General features: G+C 34.0%; 2 protein-coding genes across 11 annotated transcripts; both read left to right on the forward strand.

Annotated features, from left to right (window-relative positions):
• Positions 1 to 14,037: 14,037 nt before the first annotated feature.
• On the forward strand, positions 14,038 to 16,067 carry LOC122278934 (F-box/kelch-repeat protein SKIP20-like). Its single transcript, XM_043089157.1, has one exon. The coding sequence runs from the start codon at positions 14,374 to 14,376 to the stop codon at positions 15,754 to 15,756; it is 1,383 nt and encodes a 460-aa protein (XP_042945091.1). The 5' UTR covers positions 14,038 to 14,373; the 3' UTR covers positions 15,757 to 16,067.
• Positions 16,068 to 20,269: 4,202 nt separating this feature from the next.
• LOC122278943 (histone-lysine N-methyltransferase ASHH3-like) lies at positions 20,270 to 27,473 on the forward strand. 10 transcript variants are annotated; one of them, XR_006229393.1, is made up of 17 exons: positions 20,270 to 20,384; positions 20,467 to 20,647; positions 20,881 to 20,938; positions 21,028 to 21,090; positions 21,510 to 21,639; positions 22,197 to 22,308; positions 23,023 to 23,122; positions 23,847 to 23,925; positions 24,027 to 24,198; positions 24,312 to 24,392; positions 24,501 to 24,627; positions 25,305 to 25,332; positions 25,525 to 25,612; positions 26,082 to 26,130; positions 26,201 to 26,284; positions 26,924 to 26,981; positions 27,074 to 27,473. XR_006229393.1 is itself a non-coding variant. In XM_043089170.1 (15 exons), the coding sequence occupies exons 3-14, from the start codon at positions 21,073 to 21,075 to the stop codon at positions 26,270 to 26,272; spliced, it is 1,056 nt and encodes a 351-aa protein (XP_042945104.1). In that variant the 5' UTR covers positions 20,411 to 20,647; positions 20,881 to 20,938; positions 21,028 to 21,072; the 3' UTR covers positions 26,273 to 26,284; positions 26,924 to 27,473. The 10 variants fall into 10 exon arrangements, 2 of the variants coding, with proteins under 2 accessions (XP_042945104.1, XP_042945125.1); XR_006229397.1 differs by having other exon boundaries at positions 20,310 to 20,404; positions 20,483 to 20,647; XR_006229398.1 differs by having other exon boundaries at positions 20,363 to 20,384; positions 20,483 to 20,647.
• The last annotated feature ends 311 nt before the right edge of the window (positions 27,474 to 27,784 follow it).

Here is a 27,784-nt window from a genome sequence, read left to right on the forward strand (position 1 = left end):
CTTGACTTAAACAAAACGAAGAAGAAATCTAATTTTATATAAATATAAATATATATATATATATATATATATTTATAATTAGATTTTCTGAAGCTACCATTCAAATAAACTTAAAGTATAAAAAAAAATTTACACATTAAGTAAGTACAACGTTATATATCGAGATATTACTATTTATATAGATTTTTAGAATAACATTTAATATTGTTAGATAAATATGATTCATTCAAATATCTAATTTCTCTCGTAAACTCAACCCATAAAAATTCTAAAACATTTTAGCCTTAAAAAAAAGTTTGGAAACGTGTAGGAATTATTGTTGTAACATTTTGCCTTACTGATTTATTGAATAATATTATATAAGCATGCAAGCATCGTATAATTATTTAGAAAAATAATAGATTTTACTATTAAAAAGATAGCTCTCTTTTTTTCTTCATATGTATCTTATATTTATTTATTTTTTTAAAGAAATTATACAGTATTTGTGTAATTTTCACGATTACAAATATCATTTCTCTTAAATTTATTGATCGCATCAACTATCACGATAAATTGATGTTGACAATAAGATGAAAGTCGTCTCGGATTGAACAAGTTTTCATCTGATTTTGTGGCATGAAAACGCGTAAATGAACATGACAATATGGATCTCAATGGCCACATGAATGATTTATTTTCTTACACATGAAGTAATCTGAATATCCCTACATTTAAATGATAATAATTACAAGTTGCAACTTTTTATTTTATTTTTGGGTAAGTCGATTGGGTGCTTACATTAGCTATCATATATTTTATCCATGCTAAAAATACTCTTAAATTGGACATGAAAACTCCTTCTTCAAAATGATTTACCATTTTATGAAATAAGAAATGATAGTTATAATTATAAGTGTGTAAATATTATATAATTATTTTGAAAAAAATAAATAAATATAAGATTTATATAAAAAAATATTAATTTTTTAATAATTAACTATATTTTTTTAAAACGATTGTAGCACGCTTACCTTCTAAATATGTTATATGCAAATTAAATGTGTTGAGAAAAGAATAGAATAATTACTTATGGGAGCCAACTTGCTAAGCTACAGTACTTATTTTGGCCCTATTTAGGCTGGAAAAGGGGCCCAGAAGGCATTAAATATAAACATTAACAACAAAGTATCAAAGATGTTTAATTAACAACCAAGTATCCCTTGGCAATGTTATAAGCTCTCTCTCTTATTCTCATTCGCTTCCTCATCTCTATTTTAATAATTTAATTTAAAATTATATTTTTTTAAATTTATTTTTAAATTTTATTCATTTTTTAAAAATTTTCTACATCTCATTCTTTATTCTTATTTGTATTAAATTAAATAATATTTCTCTATTTTTTTTTAATTACTTTTTTCTATCTCTTCCATTATAATCTTAACTACTAACTCTTTTATCTTATTATCTTTTTTCAAATATCATTTTCTATTAAATATTTATATGATTTTGACTATCCAATACATTATTTTTTTTTCAAACTGATTTGTGACATTTTGAAAATTTGGCTACCCACTCATGGCTTCAACAATCGGTTGTCAGTACTTGTTGGCCGTCCAGGTTACCTACCTATTGAGGAAATGACCATAAATTCTCCTTATCCCACATGTACTTGTCATCATCACAGTCAAGGGGGTTTAGTTTATACATTAGTTCTCTATCACAACATAATACAAAACAACAACCAAACAACATGCAAATCACAATCAGGCTAAATAAAAACATCCCCTTTCGATTTATTAATATATCAAATATATTAATAAATAAAAAGGCTCAAAATGGTGTAAATATTGACAGAAGTTGTAAGTAAGGAGCCCAACATCGAATGGCTCCAAAACCCTACCTGAATCTCAATTGCCTTTTGTGGAAAGTACCACAAACTACAATATAGCCATCCAGGTGAGAATTACCCCGCCATATCGATGGGGTCCATTAACACTAGTGACTTAACACCATCATCACAGCCTAATAACAGCCCCCTCCCCTAAGAGATACGCAATACTGGAAATGACCCAACATCAAATAAAAAACTAATAACATCAAATGAAGTGTAGAAAAGCATGGATATTACCAAGACAGTTGCAATAGTCCAATAACTAAGCATATAGAAAATGAGCATGTTGTTGGCGCATTATTAAAAACATCATCCATTTATACACGTGAAAAAATAAAATTATTGCCCCGACAAATAACTTCCAAGCTGATTGAACCAATAACAGATTAACAGGTCCTGGCTATAACACTCCCAATCTAAGCATGTTTTAACATTATAAATGCATTCACACCACAAAAATAAAGGTTAGGATTTAGATGCTTGTTAAGTAACATTTGGATTATGTATGTGTTGAGGGAAAAATGAGTGAATTGGCATATTCTTGTAAAAACTTGTGTAAAATAGTATTGTAACAAGTATTGAAGCGAAAAGGCTTGAAGTGAGCTCGTCATTAGTCAAAACAGAAGTATTCGCTTGACCCTCGCTCAACGGAACGCTCGAGCAAACTCAGACAGAGTTGAACACTTAACACTCGCTCAACATAGCGCTCGAGCGAACTCAGACAGAGTTGAACACTCGACCATAGCTCGACACTGAGCTCGAGCGAAATTAGACAAAATGTGTCGCTCAATCTTTGCTCGACACTTCGCTCGAGCCAATGTTCCATATCACTTAATATGAGAATATTTTCAAAGGAAAACAAATTGAAAAACTCATTGAGCAAGTACTACAAACTCCACTTGCTAATTATATTCCCAATAGGAGTCGGAAAGCCCAAGAACTAATTTTTCAAACACAAGTTCTTGGTAATAAACAAGAGCAAGAGAGAAAATGACAAGAACTTACAGAATACAGGGAAGAGGATGGAACCCCTTTTCCTTTCCAGTACCAACTAAGAAAACTACAACATAATACAGAATTGAAACCTCGCACATTTAATGGCAACTAAGAACCACCCATTTTTAACTATAATTTAAGAGTTACCATAAGTACCATGGCCAATAAACAAAATATCCAGTGAATTGCACCCAACTAAACCAACTTTTTTTCAGATTGATGCAGGAAATAGTTGGCCAAAAATCGAAAAATACATACTTGTTTGGTAGATTTAAAGGAAATAGAAATATTGAAGACGATAAACCTAAAAATTAACAGCTTAATTAAAGAATATCAGAAATAATATTGAGAAAAAAAATCGCAATAGATGTGAATTGAAACATAATTTGTAATGTTGAGTCAAACAAAGTTTGGTGATTATCTTGTAAAAAAAACAATTTGTAATTGGGATTAACAAACAAGAGTCAGAAGTCTTACATTTTTCCTAATCAGGCATACAAATTACAGAGCTTACTAGTGAAGACCATGGCTCCATTTCGTTGAGAGTGGGTCCTTAAATAAGGCTCTCCTCGACATAATTAATGTCAAGTTAATAAAGAATCTATCTTCAACATTATATACAGCCAAGAACCACATCAACACTAAATTTGCTACCAAAGAAAATTGTCAGTGAAGAATATGGAATTACTAGAATTTGGACCCGCACTATAACACCCAACACAGCCAAAAACTGTAAAAGAACTCAAAATTCATTCCGTAACCACAAACTCTACCAAATTCTCCTCAAAACCAAAAACCCAACACACTAGGAAGTTCAAAAAGCCACATTCGAGAGCCTCTCTTTTCTCTTCTCATTCAATGAATGGATCAATAGAGAAAAATGATAAAATATTAGAGACAAATTAAAAAAAAAAAAATCCGTGAGAAAACATCTCAACTTTCTCGGCAGCCAAACAGTCTCAATGAAGATGCAATCTCCTTTCAAATTCATACCCAAAGAGAGAGCCGACGCAGAGAGAGCGAGTTGTAGGCAAAGATTTCTCACAGAGTTGAGGGCAGAGAGAAATATCGAAGGAGGCCGAAAGGGGGAAAAAAAAAAAGAAGAAAAAGAAAATGTGAAGAGAGAAAGTAACGATGGAGATTTTCACTTACAAGAATTGCCAATGAAGACCTGCAATCTATGGTGGAGCGTTGCAAGGGAGGGGCCAACGGTTTACCCTAGCAAGAGAAAAGAAGACGCGGGACAAAAGGGTATATCGCTAGGGCTTTGGAGCGATGGGGATGTACAGTAGTTCGATCTACTGTCTTTTGATGATCAAAATCCGACACGCACCCCTTAAGCAGCTTTCCCAGGTGCTGATCATCCTGTTAGCCAAAGAAATCTGCTCTTTTGTGTGGCGCCTACGGCTCACACGCCATCGTGTTTTGGGGAGCTTTTTGGCGCTGCGGCAGTTTCGGGACCAACACCTTCAAATTTTCAAATCTTCTAAATCTGAATGTTTTTCTCTCTCTAGTTGTTGCGTGTGGCTTGCACGTGCTGCCACTGCCAATTTTGGCCCTTCGTCGTGATTCATCTCAATGTTTAGTTGCTAAGCTATGTTCTAGCTTTCTCTAATTCATGAATGAGTAAGAGTGGATGTGATAGTTTCTTCCAGCTAGTCCAAGTCAACACGTTACAACACACCCTTCTGTACTGTAGCTTACAGTTGCAGTTTTATAGTCTGTTCATTAGACTATGTTAAAACTATTATCAAGTAGTTTTCCTTTATGGAAATTGGGAGAGAGCCATTTATTTGGTTCCGATCATCCCATTTGTTTTTTCTTTTTTTGTGTTGTAATACATATTGGCTTTGAAAAGACTGTAGAGAACTCTCACTCTTACTCTATCAAACTTGTATTTTGTATTGTTAATTTATCTATAAATATCATACTTGCTGAGAAAAAAAGTATCCCACGGCAATACAAGCTGGTAGCCACTTCCTCTCATTAACTGCTTAATACACTTTCTGACATTCGGAATTAAACGGAGTTCTTCGCTCTATACCTTGAAAAATATTAATCATCTTTAATGAAATACAAAAAAAAAAAAAAAAAAATGGAATTACGCGAGAAGCTGGTAAACCTTGGTAGCCCATATTAGAGGTTCTCCTCCTATTAATTGTAAGCATTAATTATTATTTTTTAAAACTATGTATTAGATGTTTATCTAGTTTTTTTGGTGTGATTATGCTTTTACTTTTTTGGGTTATTTTTTGTGGGATAAGAATGTAATTAACTAGGGTTGAGCACCAACTTTAAGTGCCTAATAAATTCGACTATGATTTAGTTGAAATTCAAATCCGAATTACGATTCCATTAAAACGGATTAGAGTCGGGGTGAAATTGGGCTTTTTTTAGGCCACGGCCCACATATTTAAACTTGCACCGGACTCCATATTTAGCCTATTTTTAAACAAGACTTTATGTGTTGAAAAAATTTAGTTATAAGCTATTATGCATATTTATTCAATATAATTTGTTAAAAAAAATTAAATTCTAATAAAAATAATATTAATTTAAATTTTAAATATAAAGACAGCAATATTAATATGCAGATTGATACGTAAAATCGTTTATTATACGTAGCAATACTCATATGTATTATTAGATTTCTTTTAGGGCTTTCAAGTTTTAAATTTGAGTAATATTAGATTCAAGTCTTAAATAAATAAGTCTTATACAAGTCATTTGTAAAATAAAATAAGCCTCACTCATAAAAAATAGTTTTTTTTAACATTTTTTTAAGGTGAGGTCTTTTTTTTTTTTTTTTTTTTTTTTTTTTTTTTTTTTTTTTTTAACCAGGGCTTGAATTGGATTTGTCTATTTAAAGATTGTACAAATAATTTCTCTACAAATTTACTAAACCCTAAATCTAATTTTAATTTTTGTTTTAATCCTAGGTTTTTTTATTTATGGATTTTATAACTTTTACACTAAATTTAATTGTCAGTATAAATTATTAACAATTACTAGTAATTCACTAGCGTCTAATTTTATATTATTATACTATAATATTACATATTATTAACTTATTATACTAGATTATTACATGTTATTATACTAAATTATTATATATTACTCACCATTAGTTAGGGAAGCATATTATTTCTATACTTGACTATGTATGATATATACTAATATTATGATATTTACATATACTATACTATTAATCTATTTATACTATAACATAAGTTCTAGACTTTTTATATGAGTATATATGATTAATATATAAATAATATATATTTTTATAATCTATATATACTAATATCGGAGTCTGTTGCCTAACTGACTTCCACTCCGATTAGAAAAGCTAAAAAAATTATGCTTCTCAACTCTATTTTTCAGGAGCACCAACTTCGATGATGCCAAATCAAAGCGAATTGATATCAGAATCAAATACACAGATATTTGTAGAACCCTAAAAAACGTAACATTAAAGTAATTTTCCAGGTCGATTCATTTTATCTCCGTTAAAAAAGATAGCAAGCATCCAACTTGGTCGTAGGGTGGAAAATTAAAACAGTGGGTAATTTGTACCAAAATGTTGGTAAACGTACCGAACAAGACGTTTGGAGAATAACAATTTTCTCTTAGACAAGGAGAATAAGGTGCTTTGATATGTGGCGTTTTCTTGGCGGAAATTACAGTTTTTTCTTTAAATTTGTTTTAAACATCTTTAAAATTTAAAAAAAAATATCAATATACTAATAATTAATTCTTTAATCATTAAATAAAAAAATTAAAAATAAAATATATGAGTGATAAAATTGAAAGCATACTATCATTTTCTTAACATTAATAGTCGTGTTAGTGTTATCCATGAATTTGAGGTTAAAAGACTGTCTTCGCTGGCTAATATTTTCTACGCACATATATGGGTATGGTCCATTCATTATACTACACGTACAAAACTTGAATCACGATCATGATCGCCTTTCACGTGATGGCATTGGCGGATCATAAATGTCAAGCTTGTCATTTGTCTTGTGGAGCTCAATCTTGACCTGAATGAATGGAATTTTGGTTCGTCTTAGTTCCTTCTTTAGCATTCGTGACCTTGTCGTGTAAACACCCTAAAACCAGGCAATTAACATCCTAATTATTGTAATTTACTTTTTTAATTTTAATAAAAAATATAATAAACAATTTAATTTTTTTTTAAAATTTTAAAATAATAATAATAATATTAAAAAAAATAACATTTTAATAATATTTTATTCAATTTTTAATTTTTATCTCAATTTAATTCACTATCTAAACACATCAAATACAACATCACTAAAAAGAGGTGAATGCTATATAAAAATATAGCACTATGCCCATATCTCGCATATTAGTTTTCTAAAAGATAAAGTCATCATACAAAATTTACTTTTTTTCATATATATCCTAAACTTTTAATACTTTTTTAATGATTATAGCCGCCAGCCGGGTCGCCTTCATCGGGAGACAAACTTTTCTTGGTGGAGATTAAAATTATCTAAAACAATTTGAAAAACACAGAACAGAGTTTCGGTAAGAAATTTACAGTAGTCAACGATTCCTTAAATATAATAGAATATGGATGAGAGAGAGAGAGAGAGATTAGAAGAAGTCTGGCCAGTCTCTGTGGGTGTCATCCTCTGATCTGAAGTGAATTTGGTATCCAGACCAAGTAAATTGTAACTATTCAACAAATTAAAAAAAAAAAAAAGTGTCAAGTTTATAAGTTTTGATTACTAATAAACTAATAATTAGGATTTTAATGGGTGGGGTTTAATTAGATTGGTCATAAATGTGATTAGCAGACAGTGAAAGGACAAGGTGACACTTCTCTCCATCTGGGATAATTTTCAACGCTTGGCAACAAACCAAAGGACACGACTCCTTTCTTTTATATATATATATATATTAATGTTGCATATAATTTTTAAATAAAAATTATAATACAGATTTAAGTAATTTTATCTTTAAAATTTTAAAAATATTTTTTATAAAATGATGTTTAGTCTCATCTAATAGAGGACCTGCACATGCAGAATATAAATAAAATTTCACATATCTATATGCATATAATCTGATTTATTTTCTATTATAAAGTACACGCAATACAGTTATAATGGAGATATATATAAGTGACCTGATACAATTATTCGTGTACACATGGTGTACACGTGCAAAGCACCTGCATGTATTATGATATATACATTATATATATATGCCAATTATGGTAAAATAGATCCAAATTTCACAATTCCATTCATTAGATTACTCGCTCTTCATGGATTATAAATAGGATCATGCTCCTAATTAATTGGCATCCTATTTGACGATCATTTTTTACTATCATTAATAAAAGTTATTTCTGTTTGATTTTAAAATTTGAAAAATTTTATCTATTGTCATTTTTATGTATTTTTTTGTACATTCTACCGATGTGATTGATTTGCATATTAAAAAAAATAAAAAAAATCTAGTTGTAAGCATAACTACGCATTAATATGTGCACTAATCTAATGTGATTGGTCAAAAAATAAAATTTATTGAAAACAGTGCTAATTTAAATTTTGAATATGAATGAATCAGTATTCTTACGCAGATTAGTACGCGATTTTGCTTGTACGTAGTAAAACTTTAAAAAAATTGATGCATCCAATCATATCAGTGGAATACATAAAGAGTACGTAAAAATGACTGTATGTAACATTATTTTTAAAATTTATACTTAATTCTATTATATAGAGTTATTTTTACGTACTTTTTATATACTCTACTTATGTGATTGATTAAAATAAATTATTTTATATTTAAAAACGTGACACAATCAATTAAATTAATTAAATACATAAAAATATACAAAAATAACTGCCTACAAAATTTTTGATACTTGAATAGCATCATAAAGAATACTTAACAACTTTTATATTCTCTCTTAAATTCCTTTGAAAAAATCTCTCGAGTTCCCATATTTCTTTATTCTCTGTTTTAATATAAAATACTCAACAAGTGTTGTGGAGTTTATTTCATAATACTATTTATTTCTTAATTGCAATAAGAGTTAAATATTGAATAAAATATTATTAAAATATATTATTTTTATATTAAAAATTAAAAAAATTGAATTATTTATTTTATTTTATATAAAAATTTAAAAAAATTATAATAATTAAATAAAATGAAATAAAAAGTTTCAAAAAATTGAACGACGGCTAAATCCTATTTCTTCTCTTAGTTTCTGTCTTATGAACAAGTTGTTGGAAGAAAAATTGTATAAAGGCACTGGTGTCTGACTCACGAGGATAAGAAAGAAAATAAATGATTTCTGATGAACAAGTTGCTGGCAATATTTTGGATTTATTTTAAGATATCAATGGAGGATATATGGTGCTGGTGTCCATAGGAAAAGATCCACTAATGGATTGACTTTAGAATAATCATTGCTGGGTATTCTTTCTTTCAAGAATTTAAAGTTGTCAATTTCTTGCAACTTAGCCTAGGTTTAGCCCCTAAAAACGGAGGTTTTTTCTCATTCATTTAGTCTGGAATTATGCAGAACGTGTTTGACCCTGAGCTGGGATGTGGGGGCGCCGGCACTAACATCATTTGGATAAGAGCATTTTCATCTCATACGGTAAAACTATAAATTCTTCAAATTTTGATAAAATATTTAGAAATTTCATCTAGCTCTCTATCCCATTCTTTATTCTGGAATAAATGAATGAGGTTGTTATAGATAATTCTTAAATATGGAGATTTATTATTTGTTTTCAAATTATTATTTTAAGTTCATAATTATTTATATTTAAATTTATAAAAGGAGGTGAGAGAAAGAAATATTAAAAAAATATTATTTTAATATAATAAAGAATGAGATGTAAAATGTTTTTAAAAAATATGTAAAATTTAAAGAAAAATTTTAAAAAATAATTTTTAATTAAATTATAAAATTTTTTATGGGGAATCTACTGTGAATGCTCAAGGCATGCAATGATGTTTTGTAGCACTCGGCAGCATCCAGGTAAAAAGAAATTCCAAAAACTGAAGAAGATCTGCTTCTTACTTCATGGTACAAGTACTACAGATTTCTCAGTGTTCTTTCTGTATTTATGCATATAAATATATGCAGGGTGGAGGACTGAGATATTAAAGATTATCTATAGTTCTATGTGATTATAGCTCAGTGAATAATTGAGACTAGCCCAGCAAAATGATAGATGGGACAGTTCCACAGGGACTATTGCCCATGAAAAGAACCACACATTAACATTAACATGTCTACAAAGTCAAGAAAGGAGGTAATCTCTTTATTAAATGAAACAAAAGGACGCCCAGCAAAATAAAGACTCATTATCGTGACCATTTTTGTAAGAAGAAGAAGGAAGGAAAAAAATTCAGCATGCTTAATGATTCCATCAAGACATTGCTATCACATGCAATAAAGTGTAAACTTGACAATAACTTGTACGAATCTTATCAAACAGATAAAGGTCTTTGGAAGAAAACCAATACTAGGCTAGCAGTTTGCCTAGCTAGCTAGTAGTTTTTAAGAAAGGATTTATGGCTCTCTCGCATGCAAAATGACAATATTGACCATCACTCATCTTGGGTGTCTTCTTGTTGGAGAGAATGCTCCACGTAGATTATTGCAGAGAGGAGTCTTTCAATCCTATCGCCACTTTTGTTCTTTCTAGCTGACTTGTTGACTAGTTGTTCTGTGAGGTCTCTCTCTCCACTACTATTCAAAAGCATTCATTGAATTATAACTTCTTTTGTTTTTTTTTTAATCAAAGCATGCATTGAATGGTCTTCATTCCATTGAACACAGCCTGCGAAATTTAGGGAGGATTTTGGGGGCATCTCCCGCGGCCTATTGTTTTCTTTTGCAGCTATGCCACGCATGTTGCAGTAATTGTTGATAGTCTGGGTGGATCATCCTTCCTTCCTTCCTTCCTTTTTCTTCTTCTTCTTCTTCTTCTTCATTTTTTTTTTTTTTTAATTTTATTTTAAAGAGCCGTAATAGTAATCCCATCCCAAGTTTATTAAAAATCTTCACTTGTAGCAAAGGAAAACAGTGTACATTCGGTATTTTGCAATCTGTCTGCTTGTACATTCGGTTGTAACTCAAGTTTTCCATCATGCCAAACTTCTTCACACTCTTCATCACTATTGTCATGGTCTCTCGGTATAGCAGATTGCACATGTTGACCACACTGTTTCCTCAACCTATTTTCCTTCTTTGTGATGTATCATGTCAGCGCTATTTATCAAGTCCGGTTGTGAAATTATCATCACTTCGTCTAACTTCTTCTCGGGAATCATCTCTATTGGACTGGTCACATATAAATCACCCATACCATGAGCAGCAATAACACTTTCCATGTTGTCATTCGGATTCCCAATAACAGCCCCTGTATCCAAAATTTTCTCCCCCATAATAGTGCCCGTTTTATCCTCCATCGGCCCCTTGATACCCTTTTGTTGCCAGATTTTTTTTTTTAAAAAACTTTTTCTCTTCTCACCCACCCTACAAACAATAGAAGTGTGCCCTTGTCTAAAACACTTTGAGCAATAAAGACCATTTTTTTCATATTTGGCCTCCTGCCATATGCAAGTCGTGGGAGAAACTACTATCAGAAAGCCCTTTACAGGATCTATCGTCAAATCAACTTCAACACAAATGCGCGTCCCAAAAGCACGAGTACGATTCAAGGTGGCATTATCCGTTCCAAGATACCAACCAAACTGGGTCGCTATAATTTGTAAGAAGTTAGTCCAATATAAATGTATAGTAAGTCTGGACAAGAAAATCTATTGGGGTGCCAAGGGGATTCCCTTTTCACATCAAAGTCTTTAGTCCATTTGAATAACCGAGAAGGGATACCTTCTACTGTTGTTCCTTCACGTGCCCAACCATGCACAAAGTCTCTTTCATTCTTCATATGAATCAACACGTAAAACTCATCCATAAAACTGATAGTTGGTACATCAATCAGCCCCAAAGTTTTCACCACAGTGGGTCGTATTTTGTCAATGGAAGGACGTGTTCTCATAAACTTTATCACCACGGCAAACCTGAATTCATCAGCCGCTTTTGCCATCTCCATCTCTGAGGAAACAAAACTCATCTCACCAATGATTTCAACCGGAAAATGCATGGGTATTTTGAACGCAAGATGCTCTGTTTTTTTGTTCACTACCTGAACATATGATTTCACCAATACAACATTAGAATCAGCAGTCCCCACCGACGAAAAAACCATCGGAGGGGTGAAAATTTTCGTCAGGAGGTAACTCTAGTGTGAAGAGCCAACTAGAAAATTCGAGAATGAAAAGTCCTGAAAAACCAAAGTTTCCAAAAAAAAAAATAAAAGGAATCACCTCTAAATCGCCTCAAAATCCTAACCCCAACTCCTTGCTTAGTTAGTAAATCAGCCACCGTGGGTGGATCATCCTGATTCATGAAAGCATTAGTTTTTTTCTTCTTTTTTCCTGATGTTGATTGTTCATTTGCGGCCACTGGAAGATCTTTCTTTTTTAGAGAGAGCGAGAGAGAAGGTTGGGCGCGGGGGGGGAATTAAGATGCTTAAAAGGATTATCGATTTTAAAAGGATTTGATATTGTCTAGAAATGGAAGTTGGCCTCGTCGATGATAGACGTTATAATTCCAAAAAAGAAATCATTTTGCTGTGAAATGCATAACATGTGATAAATATAAAAAAAGAACTGATTGGCAAGGATCGTGTTCTGGTCCCTCACCATCACCTTCAATTCCTGTGGAGTGTGGATGTATTGGATCTTTCCCACTAGTCCATACTTCCTTTTTTTTTCTTCTTTTTGAAAAGTTTTATTTTTTTAAATAAAAAAAAAAAAAATTGTCCCTCTACTTGGAGCTGTACACTTAACATGATTATAACAATAAGACAATGGCGTCAAGGATTGTCCTACTGCTTTTTGCCGACATTCGGTGGGGGCTCAGTTCCGACAAATGGCAGGCATGGGCGGCATGGTTAAAGGCAAGTTTTATTCATGAAAAGAATTGGAATTGAGATGGATAAAAGATTCTAGAGGATGTCATATTTCAGAACTACAAAAAAATCAATCGAATCGGGATGAAAATCGAATTTAGGATTAGAGATGGTCCCGAGAAGAGACGTTCTAACACACACTTAAATTTCTTTAGGACACTCACGGATCTGCAAGCACGTCGCCTAGGGATAGTTCCTAGTTCCATTACCTGTTTTGCCTTCTAGAAGACCGCTTTTTCTTTTGGCCTTTTATCTCTGTCTTTGCTGCCATTGCCTTCTAGAAGATCCAATATATATAAATAAAATGAAAAAATCTTCTCGATTTGTGTATCAATACGGATATTGATAAATAAAAATAATTTTTATGAAATAAAAAATTTTCTTTCTTTCTTAAAATTTTTTTATATATTTTTAAAATAAAAAAATCATCAATATACGAATTAATATACGATCCAGCAAAACTCATATATATATAATTTCTTTCCTTGACTTGTTGCCACTGCCTTCCAGAGGATGCAATGGTATTTATGAGTTGAATCAGCTTTACGTGTCTTTAAAGTTCCAATTCTCCTCTTTTTCTTTTTCTTTTTTTCTTCCTATTTTTTGGTCTTTTTCTGACCTTTCATATATATCCTTGGCTAAATGGGCTTCTTGGGATTGGTGCTCATGCATGGAAAATCGTGATATGGTCCTATTGCTGCTTAACATAATGATATATTTCAGAAATAGAGCAGGATTCTGCTCAAAAAAAAAAAAAAAAAAAAAAAAGGAGAAAAAGAAGATTAAAGTGATAATGGGCAAAGAGATTAATAGCTTGATTGGTTAATAAAGATGCCCACTGATGCTAAATTCCTCTTTGACCTCTCACTTGATATATTAAAAAAATATTTTTTCAAGGCTATAGAACATATTTGAAAGGTAGTTTTTTTTTTTTTTCTTGATCAACCATATTTGAAAGGGAGTTAGGGGATGAAACAATTTGATATATATGTATTTTTATTTTTTTCTGAACAGCAAACAATTGTCTGTAGATAATAATTAAAAAACACGTCTCAGTCTACCCTCAAAACCTCTCTCACACACATGCACACACTCTAAGGAGAGTTTATCTTGTAAACCATGTATGTCAAAGGTCCCATCCCTACCCAAAAGGTCGGTCGTGCCGGTCTATTACCGATCTCTCTCTCTCTCTCTCTCTCTCTGTACTTATCAAATATATGTCTTCTCTTCTCCTTTAAGAGTCACGGCCTCCATACTCTTGAACTGTTTTGTGTCCATCCCTTGTATACACGAGAAAACAAGATTCATCCTGCAATTTCAAGAGGAGTTGCCGAATACCCTCCTCGTTTCCTTCTCCACCTCCTATTTTTTGTTTTCAATATTGATACAATCTTTTCTTCGAATCATTTTTAAAGGGAGTTTTTTGAATTCTTGGAAGAGATACTACTAGGAAAACAAGCGATGGGACAAACAGAGAGCAGTACCGAGAATTTCCAGAAACAACAACAACAACCTCTACAAAAGCAGTTGATTCCAGGCCTGCCCGATGAGATAGCCATGGAATGTTTGGTTAGAGTGCCCCACCAATTCCATCCCACCATGAAATTAGTGAGCCAGAGTTGGCGATTCTTGATCATGCATCCTTCATTCTACCAAGGAAGACGCCGTTCCGGCATGGCTGAGCATATGGTTTGCCTTATTCAACCTGTTCCATGCTCGCCACCATCACTAACAGAGTCATCTGACTCTGATATGACAGACTTATCGAACCGCAACACAACCACCAAGGAAGAGGAGATTGATGCAAAGAGCTCTACCTCACGTCTAATTCAGTATGGGCTGAGCATCTACAACGCCACCCACCAGACTTGGCACCGGATGATGATGAGGCCTGGGGGCGGACATGTGCGAATTCCCATGTTCTGCCAGTGCGTGGCACTTCCCGTACCTGGGAAGCTCCTGCTCTTGGGTGGTTGGGACCCTGATACCTTAGAACCGGTGCCTGATGTGTATGTCCTGGATTTTATTGGCGGTGTCCGGTGGAGACGCGCAGCCCCCATGTCAGTGGCGCGCTCTTTCTTCGCCTGTGGAGTCGTAGGACAATCGATGGTTTATGTGGCAGGGGGGCACGACAATCAGAAGAATGCTCTGCGATCGGCAGAGGTGTATGACGCAGAAGCAGACGAGTGGAGGACGCTGTTGCCCATGGCAGAGGAGAGGGACGAGTGCCAAGGTCTCTCGTGGGAGGGGGATTATCGGTTCTGGGTGGTCAGCGGGTACAGCACGGACAGCCAAGGACGATTCCGGTCGGACGCAGAGTGCTATGACCCTGTTAGTGGGTCTTGGTCCAGAATTGAAGGTGTTTGGCCATATCCGAGTGTCAGTCCCAGAGGCCTCACCACCACTGTTACAATTGATGAGAAGAGTAACAACGGCAGCCACCACAATCAAAATCAATACCAATGGTGGTGGTTTCTGGGAAGCCCACAACAGCATCAAGACAACGGGGGAGTGAAGGAATTAGACAACAGCAATAACATCATCTGGAAAGTGGTGGATCACGTCCAGCTTCCCGGCGGAATTAACGGGACGACATCACTTTGTGTCAACACTCTTGGGCTCGGTCCAGATCAATATTTCGCAAATACTCACAATCAGCAGCTGCAGAGAATGTTCTTGATGAGCGGCGGCGGCAGAGGAACATCTTCATCGTCAGTGACTTGTGGCGAATGCGAATGCGAATGTGCAGAAGGAACATACTTTTTTTCCACCAAGTGGTATCATGTCCACACGCCTCCCGCATTTTCTGGCTTCCCCTACTCGGCTTCATGCCTCATGGTCTGAAAATTTCTCTTCGACGTTAGGGGGGGGCCTTTTCAGTTGAACAGTTGCGCCACCACGTTCTTGGGGCTTCTTTGGGTACTCAGTACTCTCTCTTGCTGGGTCAACTTAAAAATTATAATCTGGGCCAGCGCTTCACACACGCTGTCGACTTTCCTCTGTTTTCTAATTTTTTACGAGCTGCACATCATGTTGACTTTCGCTTAAGTTTTAGTTCGTTTATCGTTTGAATCATGGGTGTATGACGACTTTAGCCATATATATTGCTGCAAATGTTTTGTAATTTGAGTTTCTAGAGCCTATATTGGGGTGAAGTACATGGCTAGCACCGTCCCTTAACCCACTTGTGTGCGTGCGTGTGTTTTTTTTTTTATTTCCAAAGTCAAAACCAAGAAGTATGAACTTCCAAGTGAAGGAAAGGCCCCTATTTGTCAAACCCTTGAATAAATTATAAGAGGGCTGCAGCTCCATCTGAAGAATCCTTTAGAAATGGATTACCTACATCCTTTTTGCAAATAAACTTGAGGAATAATTCAGCAGAAGAGTATAATAAACCCGAAGTTGAAGTGGATGTGGATGAGAAGCATGTGGAGTTGGGATAGAGGTGTTGCCAAGCCTAATGGGCACCACACCAAAGGAATCCTCATCTTGAAAGTTCAAACCATCCAGTCTCAACCAACAGTTGAAACTGGGCGAATAAAGGGCACTTGTCCCAGGCTTTGACCAGAAAAACCGTGAAACGTCTCAGCAAAAGAGCATTGGGAAAATATGCTGTAGAGAATGATCTTAAAATACCAGTAATGGTAGATTACTTACTTGCAGTTGCAGTGCCGTGGTAAAGATGAAGAATCAGCCTCCATACCGTTCCTGAGGACGTAGGCTACCTAATAACAACTAGCATAAAAACGCTGCCATCATCAGCCGTAAATGCATCCACAATCGGATATAGATCAGCACATTATTCGTGCATGAGGAGAGGCGACGTTAACGATGATGACAAAGTTCGATCACGCAGCAGCACGGAGGGACCGATTAATCTTGGGTTATTTGTTTTTCAAAGCGGGATTGATTTTGTTGAAATTAAACACAGTAATGTAAGACGTGTTGGAAACAATGTTTTGAATACCGTACCGGATGGCGTACCGGTCAAGGCATTGGAACGAAATATTTCGATATCGGTACCGTTTCGTATATCGTTTCGGGATAGTCGATATGCAAATAAATTATATATATAAATTATATTTCAAAATAATAATCTATAAATGAATAAATTATACATGAATATATATGTATATATGTAATTATAAATAGTCTGATATGAATTGAGGTTAAAAAATGAGATTATAGCTTAAAAAAAAAAAAAACATAAAGGCCGAAATACCGGCTGGTACGCAGGCCGAAATATAAGCCTATACGGCCGGTATTTCAATCGGTACGAAACAGGTACCTTATCTGTATTGGCCTGGAGACTGGTACGGAATATACCAATCGGTACGGTACGGTACCAAAAACATTGATTGGAAATGAATATGAAATCAATCTAAAACTACGTACTTCTTGTTGAGGAAAAAAAAAAGATAAAAAATAAAAACACTAAAGTATAAAACTGTTGAGAACAGGAACTCGATGAATAAATATGCAGTAAATCCAATAAATAAATAAATTGAATTGGTCTCCTCGTATTTCTTGGCCAAGCAGTCAAGTCAAGAGATGGAGCATTGAAGAACAATGTTTTGAATACCGTACCGGATGGCGTACCGGTCAAGGCATTGGAACGAAATATTTCGATACCGGTACCGTTTCGTGTACCGTTTCGGGATATTCGATATATAAATAAATTATATGTATAAATATAAATAAATAAATTATATTCTAAAATAATAGTTTATATATAAATAATTTATACATAAATACATATATATATATAAATTATAAATAGTCTGGTATAAATTAGAGGTCAAAAAATAAACTTGTAGTTTGAAAAAATGAAAAAAAAAAAAAAAAAAAAAAAATAGAAGGCCGAAATACCGGCCGGTACGTAGGCCGAAATATCGGCCGGTATTCAGACCGGTACAAAACAGATGCAATATCTATACCGGACCGGTGACCGGTACGAAATATTCCGACTGTACCGTACGGTACGGTACGGTATTTAAAACCATGTTGAAGAAAGTAACTCTTCCGATGTGGTTTTTGAACCCGTCAGAAAAGCCATGCCATGGTTGACTGCTCTAATGCCATAGATAGTTAAAATTGGACGACCCAAATCAGTAGTCTCTAAGATTCCGTACGGTTCTAATATCAAATTGAAAATAATTCACTTCAGTTTAATTTTAAATTAAATTTAATATTTAAATATTAAATTCTTAAATTATTAAATTTATCCTAACTTAAAATCTCAATACACTTAAAATCTACAATATTTTTCAATTTAATATATTTTTATACGTGAGATTCATAATTATTTCAATTTTATATAAATAGCACTACATTTCAACTTATTATACCTATTTAATTTATTATTATTTATAAATAATTCAATTTAACTCATTTCAAATTTAACATCTAAATAAAGACTAAGGGAAAGTGATGCCAATATGTTGGGCTCATCTGCCGGCAAGGTTGAAACCAAATATAAAAAGATCAAAATAATAACGCCACTTTTCATGCTATTGTACACAATTATATTTAAAGACGAATGATCTTTTTATATCATTTTAAAATATGTATTCTAAAATATATTGTGTGAGTATTATCATTCTGAAAATGTACATAGGGAAGGAACTCCCTCGCTGCACTTTCACTTTGGATTTTGAATATCGACTTTGGTCAAGCATCATGCCATCTCACTTTGCATCCTTATTTAATTTTAACAAGATTATATTTATCATTTTCACACATTACACATAACACTTTATTTTTATTTTTTTATTAAATATGTGATATATATATAATAAGTAGAAGAATATAATTAATTAAAAAAAATAAAAAAATAAGTAAAAAAAATTGAAATATATGGTGTGCAGAAACAATAGATAGTAATACTCTTGATTGTAATCATGAAAGATGAATGAAAAATAAATGATATGGCACAACTTTTGTGATAAATCTTGAAAAATAATATATATTATAAAATATTAACTTTTAGCAATTTTAGAAACTAACATATAAATTTGAACGGTTTGGAATTCGAATTGCATTTTAAAGTGAAATCTATATATATTACTAGATATTAATATACCGATAATATTATATACAGTTTGAAATGTGCAATTTTCCCATCATTGGATTTTAATCATCATAAATCCAATAAGGAAGCTAGGAATATCCCAAGAAGACTCACCCTTTTCAAATTTTTTCAATCCTTGCCATAGATAACATCTTATTTATTAGAAATCAAACCATTTATAGTTCTAGATGCCGCTCTATTACTGACAAAACATAGTTCTAGATGCCTCTCTATTACTGGTTTTGTCACAATGGTCACAGAAAAATTCAAGAAACACATTGTTGCCTGGAGCATGACAGAATCTCATTGGCACTCCCCAACAAATGATTGCTTCTCACTCTCTTTTGATGTTGCCATAAGACAAAATGGAAGCACCATAACAACTATATACAGGTCAAAAATGGGCATTGCAGTATTTGCACAAGCAAAATTTATCTACAATACAAATCTCAATGTAGGAGAGTCATTAGCAGTACTAATGGTAGTAACCGAGACACAAATAGAGGTCTCAAGAGAATTGTCATAGAGGGAGATTCATTCCAAGCAATATCAGCCATCAACAACCCAAAAGCAGCAACAGATTGAGCAATACAAACAACCACTAGAAATATTCATTTCAAGATTTAAGAGTTTGATCAGTGGACTGTAAAAAAAATTCATTGATCTCAAAATTGATATGTGCATGATTTGGCGCAATGACAACTTCTAACAAATTTTACAAAATCATACCCCTGAGCTGGATTACGCAATGTCTTCTAGATTTTCCAAGTGAAAAGGACCTTCCTAATGTTGTATAATTAAATTTCTCTTTGTATTAAGTTTATGGAATGAATTAGATTTGCATTAAGAAAAAAAAAATGTGCAATTTTCACATATTCTAATTAAATTAAAATAAATGAATTTATTATTAAAAAATAATATTTTTATACAGATTTCAACTTTTTTTTAAAAACAATTACATAAAATTATAATATCAAATTTTTTTACTGTATTTAGATGTTGAGCTAAACTGAATTTTTTATGAATAGTAGTAAGTTGAGTTTGTGGAGTGAGTTATGTAAAATTCATTTAAAATGAATTTACACATATTTAGATATTAAAATGAATTTAATACTATTTATTAAAAATTAAAAAAAGTTATAAGTCTCAATTATAAAGATGTGTTGAATAAAAAAAATTGATAAAACTCACAAATAAGGATGTTTTGAATTAAAATAAGTTTAATAATTTAATAATTAGATATTTGAATCCTCGGCTTAACTACAAATTAAACTAAACTGAATTAATTTCACTTCAATCTTACAACCCAACTAACCCTTAATATATTCGTTGAGGTTGAAATTTTTGGAACCGTGTTGCCACGTAAAGAAGGTCAGAAAGATTCTGCTTGGAAACAAGAATTGTAAGAACATTCTTTGCACGGTATGCTATTGGATCTTATAGCTAGTTTGATCCGCAATTATTTGCTCTTCCTTACTTTCTAGGTTTTTCATGGAGCAGTAGATTTTGTGTGGGATGAGGTTTGGTGGTAGTAGAGACTACTGGTTCACTCATTGCAGTTAGCGCTATTCATTCTCTCCGGTGAAAGCTTCAAGCATTCCCTCCCTTCTACTACCCATTTATCGTCCTCGTCAAATAATTGCGCTATTCCTCCTCGTCTCTCCGGTAAGCTTCAAGCACTCCCTCCCTTCTACTTCCCATTTATCGTCCTCGCCCCACTCCCTTCTACTCTTCTTGAATATATTCAATGCCGTGAAATTAGATCTTGAGTATGCTCCTACTCTATATTGTTTGTTTTCGTATCGTTATTTCTCTGGATGGACAGCCCTGCCCTGCCCTGAATTTCCTTGTTCAATTATTGAAGCCCATTTTATTTATATATTTATTCTTTTTACCAGGTAAAACATAAAACTGTCTGGTTGTTTTGGTGAGTGGGGCGAGATCTGCCTGGGCATTGTAAGTTTTTTATTTTCTTGCTTTTCTCATGCTGTTTCCTGACTTTTTTCCCGCTTTGCAGACATTGAGTTTCTTATGTGATTTTGTAGGCCTTTATTTCTCAAATCTCATGTGGTTCGTTGCTATTTGATGCCATGCCTGCTGCAAAGACGGTTGTTTAAAGTTTCTTATCACACGTAGTCTATAGTCTATAGTCTAGACAAAGAAGGAAGTTTTCCTTGAGATTTCCATTTTCCGTCCTGCGCGGCTGTAATAATCTTAATAATCTTAGTTACATGAACTTAGTGCTCTCCAAATGCGGGTATCTTTGCTAGTAACAACTGTTTTGTGTCTCAATATTGTGAGGGGAGGTTTCATCCTCTCCTTTATTTTTTCTCAAATCCTACCGGGCATCTTGCCTATAGTAGCGCAAATAAATTATATTCGCCAAACAATGTAGAATTGATTTTTGAATAGGGCCCTAGAGTTTTCATGAGTTGGATTAATTCAGGTTTCTTTTAGTGCTACCATGTTGTCTGTAATGATAATTGAATTGTTACGAGTTCCTGATTGCTGTTTTCTGTGAAATCAGAATCCTGAGCATGGTCGCATCGGAGGTGTATTCAACAAGCTGCTTAAGCAGATGGGAAATCCGGTTGATTTCGAACTTCCAGATTGGTTTAGTAAATGGAAGCCTACGCCTTACACCTTTATAAAGCGTAGTATCCTTTTAAAATGAAGTCTCAAAAAATTTCCATTACACCTCTTATAGTTGGAAGTTGTACGGTGTGAAATTTTTTAAGGACTTTCGAGTTTGTTGACCCAGATTTGTTGGGGCCGTCGGATGTGTAGCCTTGGTGCAATTTAAGTCAGTTTTCTTGTCTATTTGTTTATAACTAATTACCATCTGTTTTATGGTCTATAAAAGCCTTCTTCTTCTTCTTCTTCCTCTTTTTTTTTTTTTTTTTAATTTCTTCCTTCCTTTTGACATTCGTTTATGGTCTTATTTTTTGTTATCAGTAAATAAAAATTTTATTGACAAGGAATAGGCATAGCCCAAGTAGACGGGCATTCGTTTATGGTTTTATACGGCTACTTGCCCAGTTTCAATCATGTTTGGTTTCACTCAGCTGACACACGTCAGTTTGATTTATAATTTATATTTCCTGAAGGCTAGAACACTCTCTCTCTCTCTCTCTCTCTCTCTCTCTCTCTCTCTCTCTCTCATTTGTTTATTTAGCCTCTATGGTTTCCTTTTGTTGATATTGACAAATTCAAGATATATATCTCACAAAAAGGATTAAAAGACGCCTTGAGGATGATGGAATATTCTGTTCCTGCTGCCTTTCACCTGGATCTTCTAGAGTGTGTGGGAGAGATTGTCATTGTGGGTAAGGAATAAGGATTGTCTCGGTGAATCACTGTTGCGTTGCCTTTATATGTCCTTAAATAGAGCGGGTAACAGCTCTAACTTTACTTATAGATAACATTAAATAACAGTTCCAATTGGATCATCTTCAAGTTGTATTTTACTTTAATATCTAAAGAGTTTATGGTATCAAATTTAAGACTTAAATAATTTGTTGGGTTTTCAAACATTGTTTTCTTTTTAGAAGTTATTATTGGATGGGTAAATATTGGTTCAAATATCAATGGTATTCTAACTTCTTACAGCATTTTTATTTTTATTAAGTTTGGATACACCTACAAGGTCCCATGAGAACTCTTTCATGTGATGCTTTGAAGATCAAGAGAGAACTATCGAGGAGCTAAAAGTTTTTTTTCTTAAGTCATTGTTCTTATGGGTGGGGGCCATTGATTGTAACAGACTTATGGTCCCGGACCTTCTTCTTTCTATTGTAACCTCTAGCTAGGTGTTTCTCATGTATACTTCCTGTGTCCCTGCGCTTTGCCTATTTCTATGAATATAACTTCTTGATTACCTATAAAAAAGACAGAACTGTTTCATGTGACAGCATGTGTCTGAACCAACTTCTCATGCACGCGGTTGCCTACCACTTATTTCATATGCTGTTTCATCTAACCCCAAGATTCTTGATTAACAATAAGGATTTCCATAGCATGACAACAGTTTCTTGCTACAGGATGCTCCTCTCTAGTTGCTCCACTGGATGTAAATGTGGGATTTCATGCCTCAACAAACCATTCCAGAGCCGACCTGTGAAGAAGATGAAACTGGTGAAGGTAAGTCTGACTTCCAACTATTTACCAAGTCCAACTTGAATGGGATTTTTTAAGACCAATCTATTCATTAGAAAAACGACATACTCATTTACCTTGCTTATGGATTTCTTATCATTTTCCTTGTGATTAGCATCAGACTGTATTTGGTCTGTCTTGAAAGAATGCCTGGGAAGCTTCTATGTTTAACCTACTATAACAGGCTCCTTGCAAGCCCATCTTGGTCCTTACAATCTATCTCCCCACCTTTTTTTTACGGAGAAAAAATATTAAGCCAAAAAGAAAAACAGAACAAAACAGGAGAGAGATGATAGTGTGTAGATGTAGAGTTGCATTACCTTGGCTCCTACTTCACAGTTCAGACTCCAGGGGTTGTTGGTGCAACTTGTTGTGGGCTTCTGTCTCTTTGAGAAACAGGAAGCACTAACTGCTTACTATATGAAAGCCTCACATATTCCCTGTGCTGTGCCCACCTTTGTCTCCACATAGACATATACACACACGTACGCAACACGTACGCAGGCAAACATATTCATTGTTTTTAATACTGTCATTTGAATTGATTGTTTGGTAATCTTTATCTTCTTTCTGAGCGTTCATGTTTGTTCCAGTTGATCTTATTTCCGTCATAACATCCTAATGTCTTGTAACTTGGGTCTCACAAATTTTTTTGCTGCTGATGTGTATGGGCATAAAAATAGCTATTTAAATTAAGGTGTCATTGCAGACTGAGAAATGTGGTTCTGGAATCGTGGCGGATGAAGATATCAAGCAAGGAGAGTTTGTAATAGAATATGTGGGAGAAGGTGGCCTCTTCAGTCATCGTTTTCTTTACATATCTCATCCATATCTGGCATGCTCAATTCCTTTAGAAGCCAATTAATTAATGCTGCTTCTGTATATGCAGTTATTGATGACAAAACATGTGAGGAAAGGCTTTGGAACATGAAACACCGTGGAGAGACAAACTTTTACTTGTGTGAAATTAATCGAGATATGGTAATTGATGCAACATACAAGGGAAACAGGTCAAGATATATAAACCATAGTTGTTGTCCGAATACCGAGATGCAAAAATGGTTCTCTACTAATCCTTAATGCCGTTTTTGTGGTTCATTGTTGTATTCAATCTTATATATGCACTAGTTTTTTTGTTTTTTTTTGTTTTTTTTTGTTTTTTTGCCTTTTCAAGGATAATAGATGGAGAAACAAGAATTGGCATATTTGCGACTTGTGACATAAAAAAGGGCGAGCATCTGACCTATGATTATCAGTATGAGCACTCGCATAACTTCTTTATTGCATTGATTCACTTGCAATATGTGTGTCATAACTTCATGACATTTTGTATTCTTGTAGTCCAGCCTAACAAATTTAGCAGGTTTGTTCAGTTTGGTGCAGATCAAGATTGCCATTGTGGTGCTGTTGGCTGCAGGAGGAAGCTAGGGGTCAAACCTACCAAGCCTAAGATGTCTTCAGATGCTGCATTGAAACTAGTAGCATACCAGGTGGCTGTGCCGTCTCCCAAACTGAAAGCAATTCTGTCTGGAAAAGCATAGGCTGGCTGTTCTATAAGAAACTCCAATTCCATTTTCCGGTTTATTTTGTCTTCATAGTTTTATTTATTTTTTTGCTTGTTGACAATTGAGATATATGTACGCATGTATGTACATAAGTATAAAGTGTTTGCAAGTACTTTAACATCCTAAATACTTACAAATAAAAAAACACCGATTAGGAAATTGGTTTGCTTGCTTAGGGGAATGTTTAGGGTTGCATTTGAAACATCAAAATGCTTTTAAGATCTCCAATAATTAGGTTTGTGAGTATCTAGCTTAGAGTAGTGATTCAGACTAGGTTTTGATAAGATCCCTGAAAAGGTAAAATATGAGTACAAGTGAGATAGCGTTCCCTTTCTCTCTGGTTTTCCTATGTCATATCACTTCCCCCTCCTAGCATTCCTTTAGATGGTGGCCTTGAACAGGGGCTGGAGCTGACTTGTATTGTGTATGATCATCAGAACATCCAACTGTTGGATCTGTGAATATTAACGTGATTATAATTGCACCTTGTTTTTGTAAATGCATTGCTTCATCAATGACTGCTTACGTTATTCTTGTGTCTTACATGCTTAAATTTGATGTTCTGAATAACATGGACTAATTATTGGGTGTTTCTTAAAAAGGTTTATCAGAATGGAGGATTGCATGTAGGTAAGGTTCTCTCTCTCTCTCTCTCTCTCTCTCTCTCTCTCTCTCTCTCTCTCTCTCTCTCTCTCTCTCTCTCTCTCTCCATATGGTAAATGTCGTTTCTTCTATTAGATCAAATGCTTTAAATTGTCATGATTTCTATGATTTATCACCTTGAAGCTTTTCCTCCTTCTAATTTTTAACTTTTTTGTTTAGGGAGTTCAAATGTTTGTACCCTGCGAGGAACATGCTCCCATAATTGCATTGGTGAAGTCATTAGGATAATCCGCCCTATGAATGAGAGGTATTTTCGGAATGTCTTAGTATTCTGCTTTTACTCAGTGTTGTTTCTAGGGCAATATTTTGAAAACAATCTTAGACCATTTGCAATGGCCATGTTTCTGTTATCATTTGTTTATTTGTTCTTGTAGTGGCCTTTATAAAGATGACTATAAACAATTCGTAAATTTGTATATAGGCTGCATACACATGCTTGTTTGGAATTTTCTTATTGGTATGGTTTCTTAATTCTTGGACCTACTTCCTGCAGCATAGTGCTTATTAATGTGGACCAACCGAAATGTACTAAATGACTCATTTGAGGCCATATATGGCAAGCAGTTTGTGTGGTGCTTTCTTATATTTGAGTTTGGCCATGCACTACTTACTTTCTAAATGATCAGATGTCAATGCTGCTCGATAAGTATGACATTTTATGTTACTATATCTACCCTACTATATATTTTCATACATATATGCTTTCTATGTTCCAGGTCCTTCGGAATTATTAAACATTTTGATAATTTTTCCCAAAAACACTCGGTAAGAGACTGCTCTCTGTTGGTTTATGTTGGTTAGATGCGCATATATGAATAGATGTATGTGATTGCAGATTATGTTCGAAGATGGTGCTGTCGAATTTCTTGACATGACAAAAGAAGATTGGGAATTTGTGACATTGTGATTTTATTGTGGGGTAAGTATAATTTTTGTTTAACATGGCTTGCCCGTTAGGTAATCCCATCTATAGCTTCTGATTGTTTTTCCTAACTCTCTGCAATTATGTCTAGCAAATTTGAGAAATAAAATAAGAAAAAAAAAGCTTTTGTATTCCAGTAACCTGGATAAAAGGAATATTTAAGAGGGGAATGACTTGTGAACTGAATGGGGATAACTGTGAAGCTTGCTTGTGGTCTGTGTTTTGACCAAGGGTGATAGAAGAAGCCACTCAAGTGGGCTCTGTCCATGACGTTTAAGGGTAACGCATGGCTTGGACACACAGTGAAGTACATTTCAGGTGATGAGGAGGCTTTTACTGTTGAATTTGAGACGTTTTCTGTGCGTGTTAAACTAGCTATTATGCCTTTTAAATTTTAACATCTTTCCACTCTTTTATTTTCCTTTTTCCCCGTCAATTCTGGGTGGCACATATTACCTTTTTTTTTTTTTTTTATAAGTACATATTACTTTCTTTCATTTGCCAAAAGCTCCATAATCTGGATGTTCGTGCTTGTGACATTAGTTTTCTTTATAATTACTATTGTCTTCTAGGTTTAGTATTCTCAACGTTTGATGATCTATCTTCTTATTTTGATTGTATTTTTCTTGGTTGAAGGATTTTGCGGAAGGAAAGATCACACAGATGGTCACAAGCAATTGCAACATGTTACACTGTATGTGCATTCCTCTTTTGCAGCTTGGTCAAATGGCAGTGCAATGAACATGAATGGACGAACTCAGATAACATGGGTTTGTTGAAATTCAGGTATCAACTGCTTACTTGATTGAGTGTTGCTCTCATAAATCAAAGATCCATCTGCCGTACACTTGACTGGCGAGAATGTTATACCAGACAGAAGAACAATGGTTGTGTTCTCTCGCAAAATGAGGATTCGTCATTCCGTGCACAGAGTTCACAAGAATGGTTTACCATTTTTTTCCTCTAATGAGGAGTTTGTAAACTGAGTGCGTTGATGTTCAAGGCACTTATGTAAGGTGGAAAATTTGGCTGGTAAGGGCAAACACCCCTGGATTTGGGACTGAGGGTGTTGATTATGATGCTGCCAAGCTCAAAAGGGGGTTACTATTCTTAATATCGTTGTTGTTGTTACTGGAATGCACCCATGCATGTTACATATATGCGATTTGTAACTTTGTCAATTGAATTGGATAGCCATCGGTGCGTGCGTTAGCCTTCACCATCGTGCGAAGAGGTCTTCCCACCTGCCAACCCGTACACATACAAATATGGAAAACCCTTGTATGCCGCTTCCAAGTGACCGCTCAAAGTGACAGCTGGTCCTTTGTTTTTTTTAACTTAGTGATTAAAGAAATAATTTTAAGTATACTGGTGTATTTTTTTTTTATTTTTTAAAAATATTTAAATCTATTAAAAAAATGTAAAAAAAGTGACTATCGGTCACTTAAGTGGTGCTACTCGGGCGACAGAGTGGCACCGCTTTATAAATATTGATTC

Source organism: Carya illinoinensis, chromosome 1 (genome assembly GCF_018687715.1).
Source record: "Carya illinoinensis cultivar Pawnee chromosome 1, C.illinoinensisPawnee_v1, whole genome shotgun sequence".
Classification (NCBI taxonomy): Eukaryota; Viridiplantae; Streptophyta; class Magnoliopsida; order Fagales; family Juglandaceae; genus Carya; species Carya illinoinensis.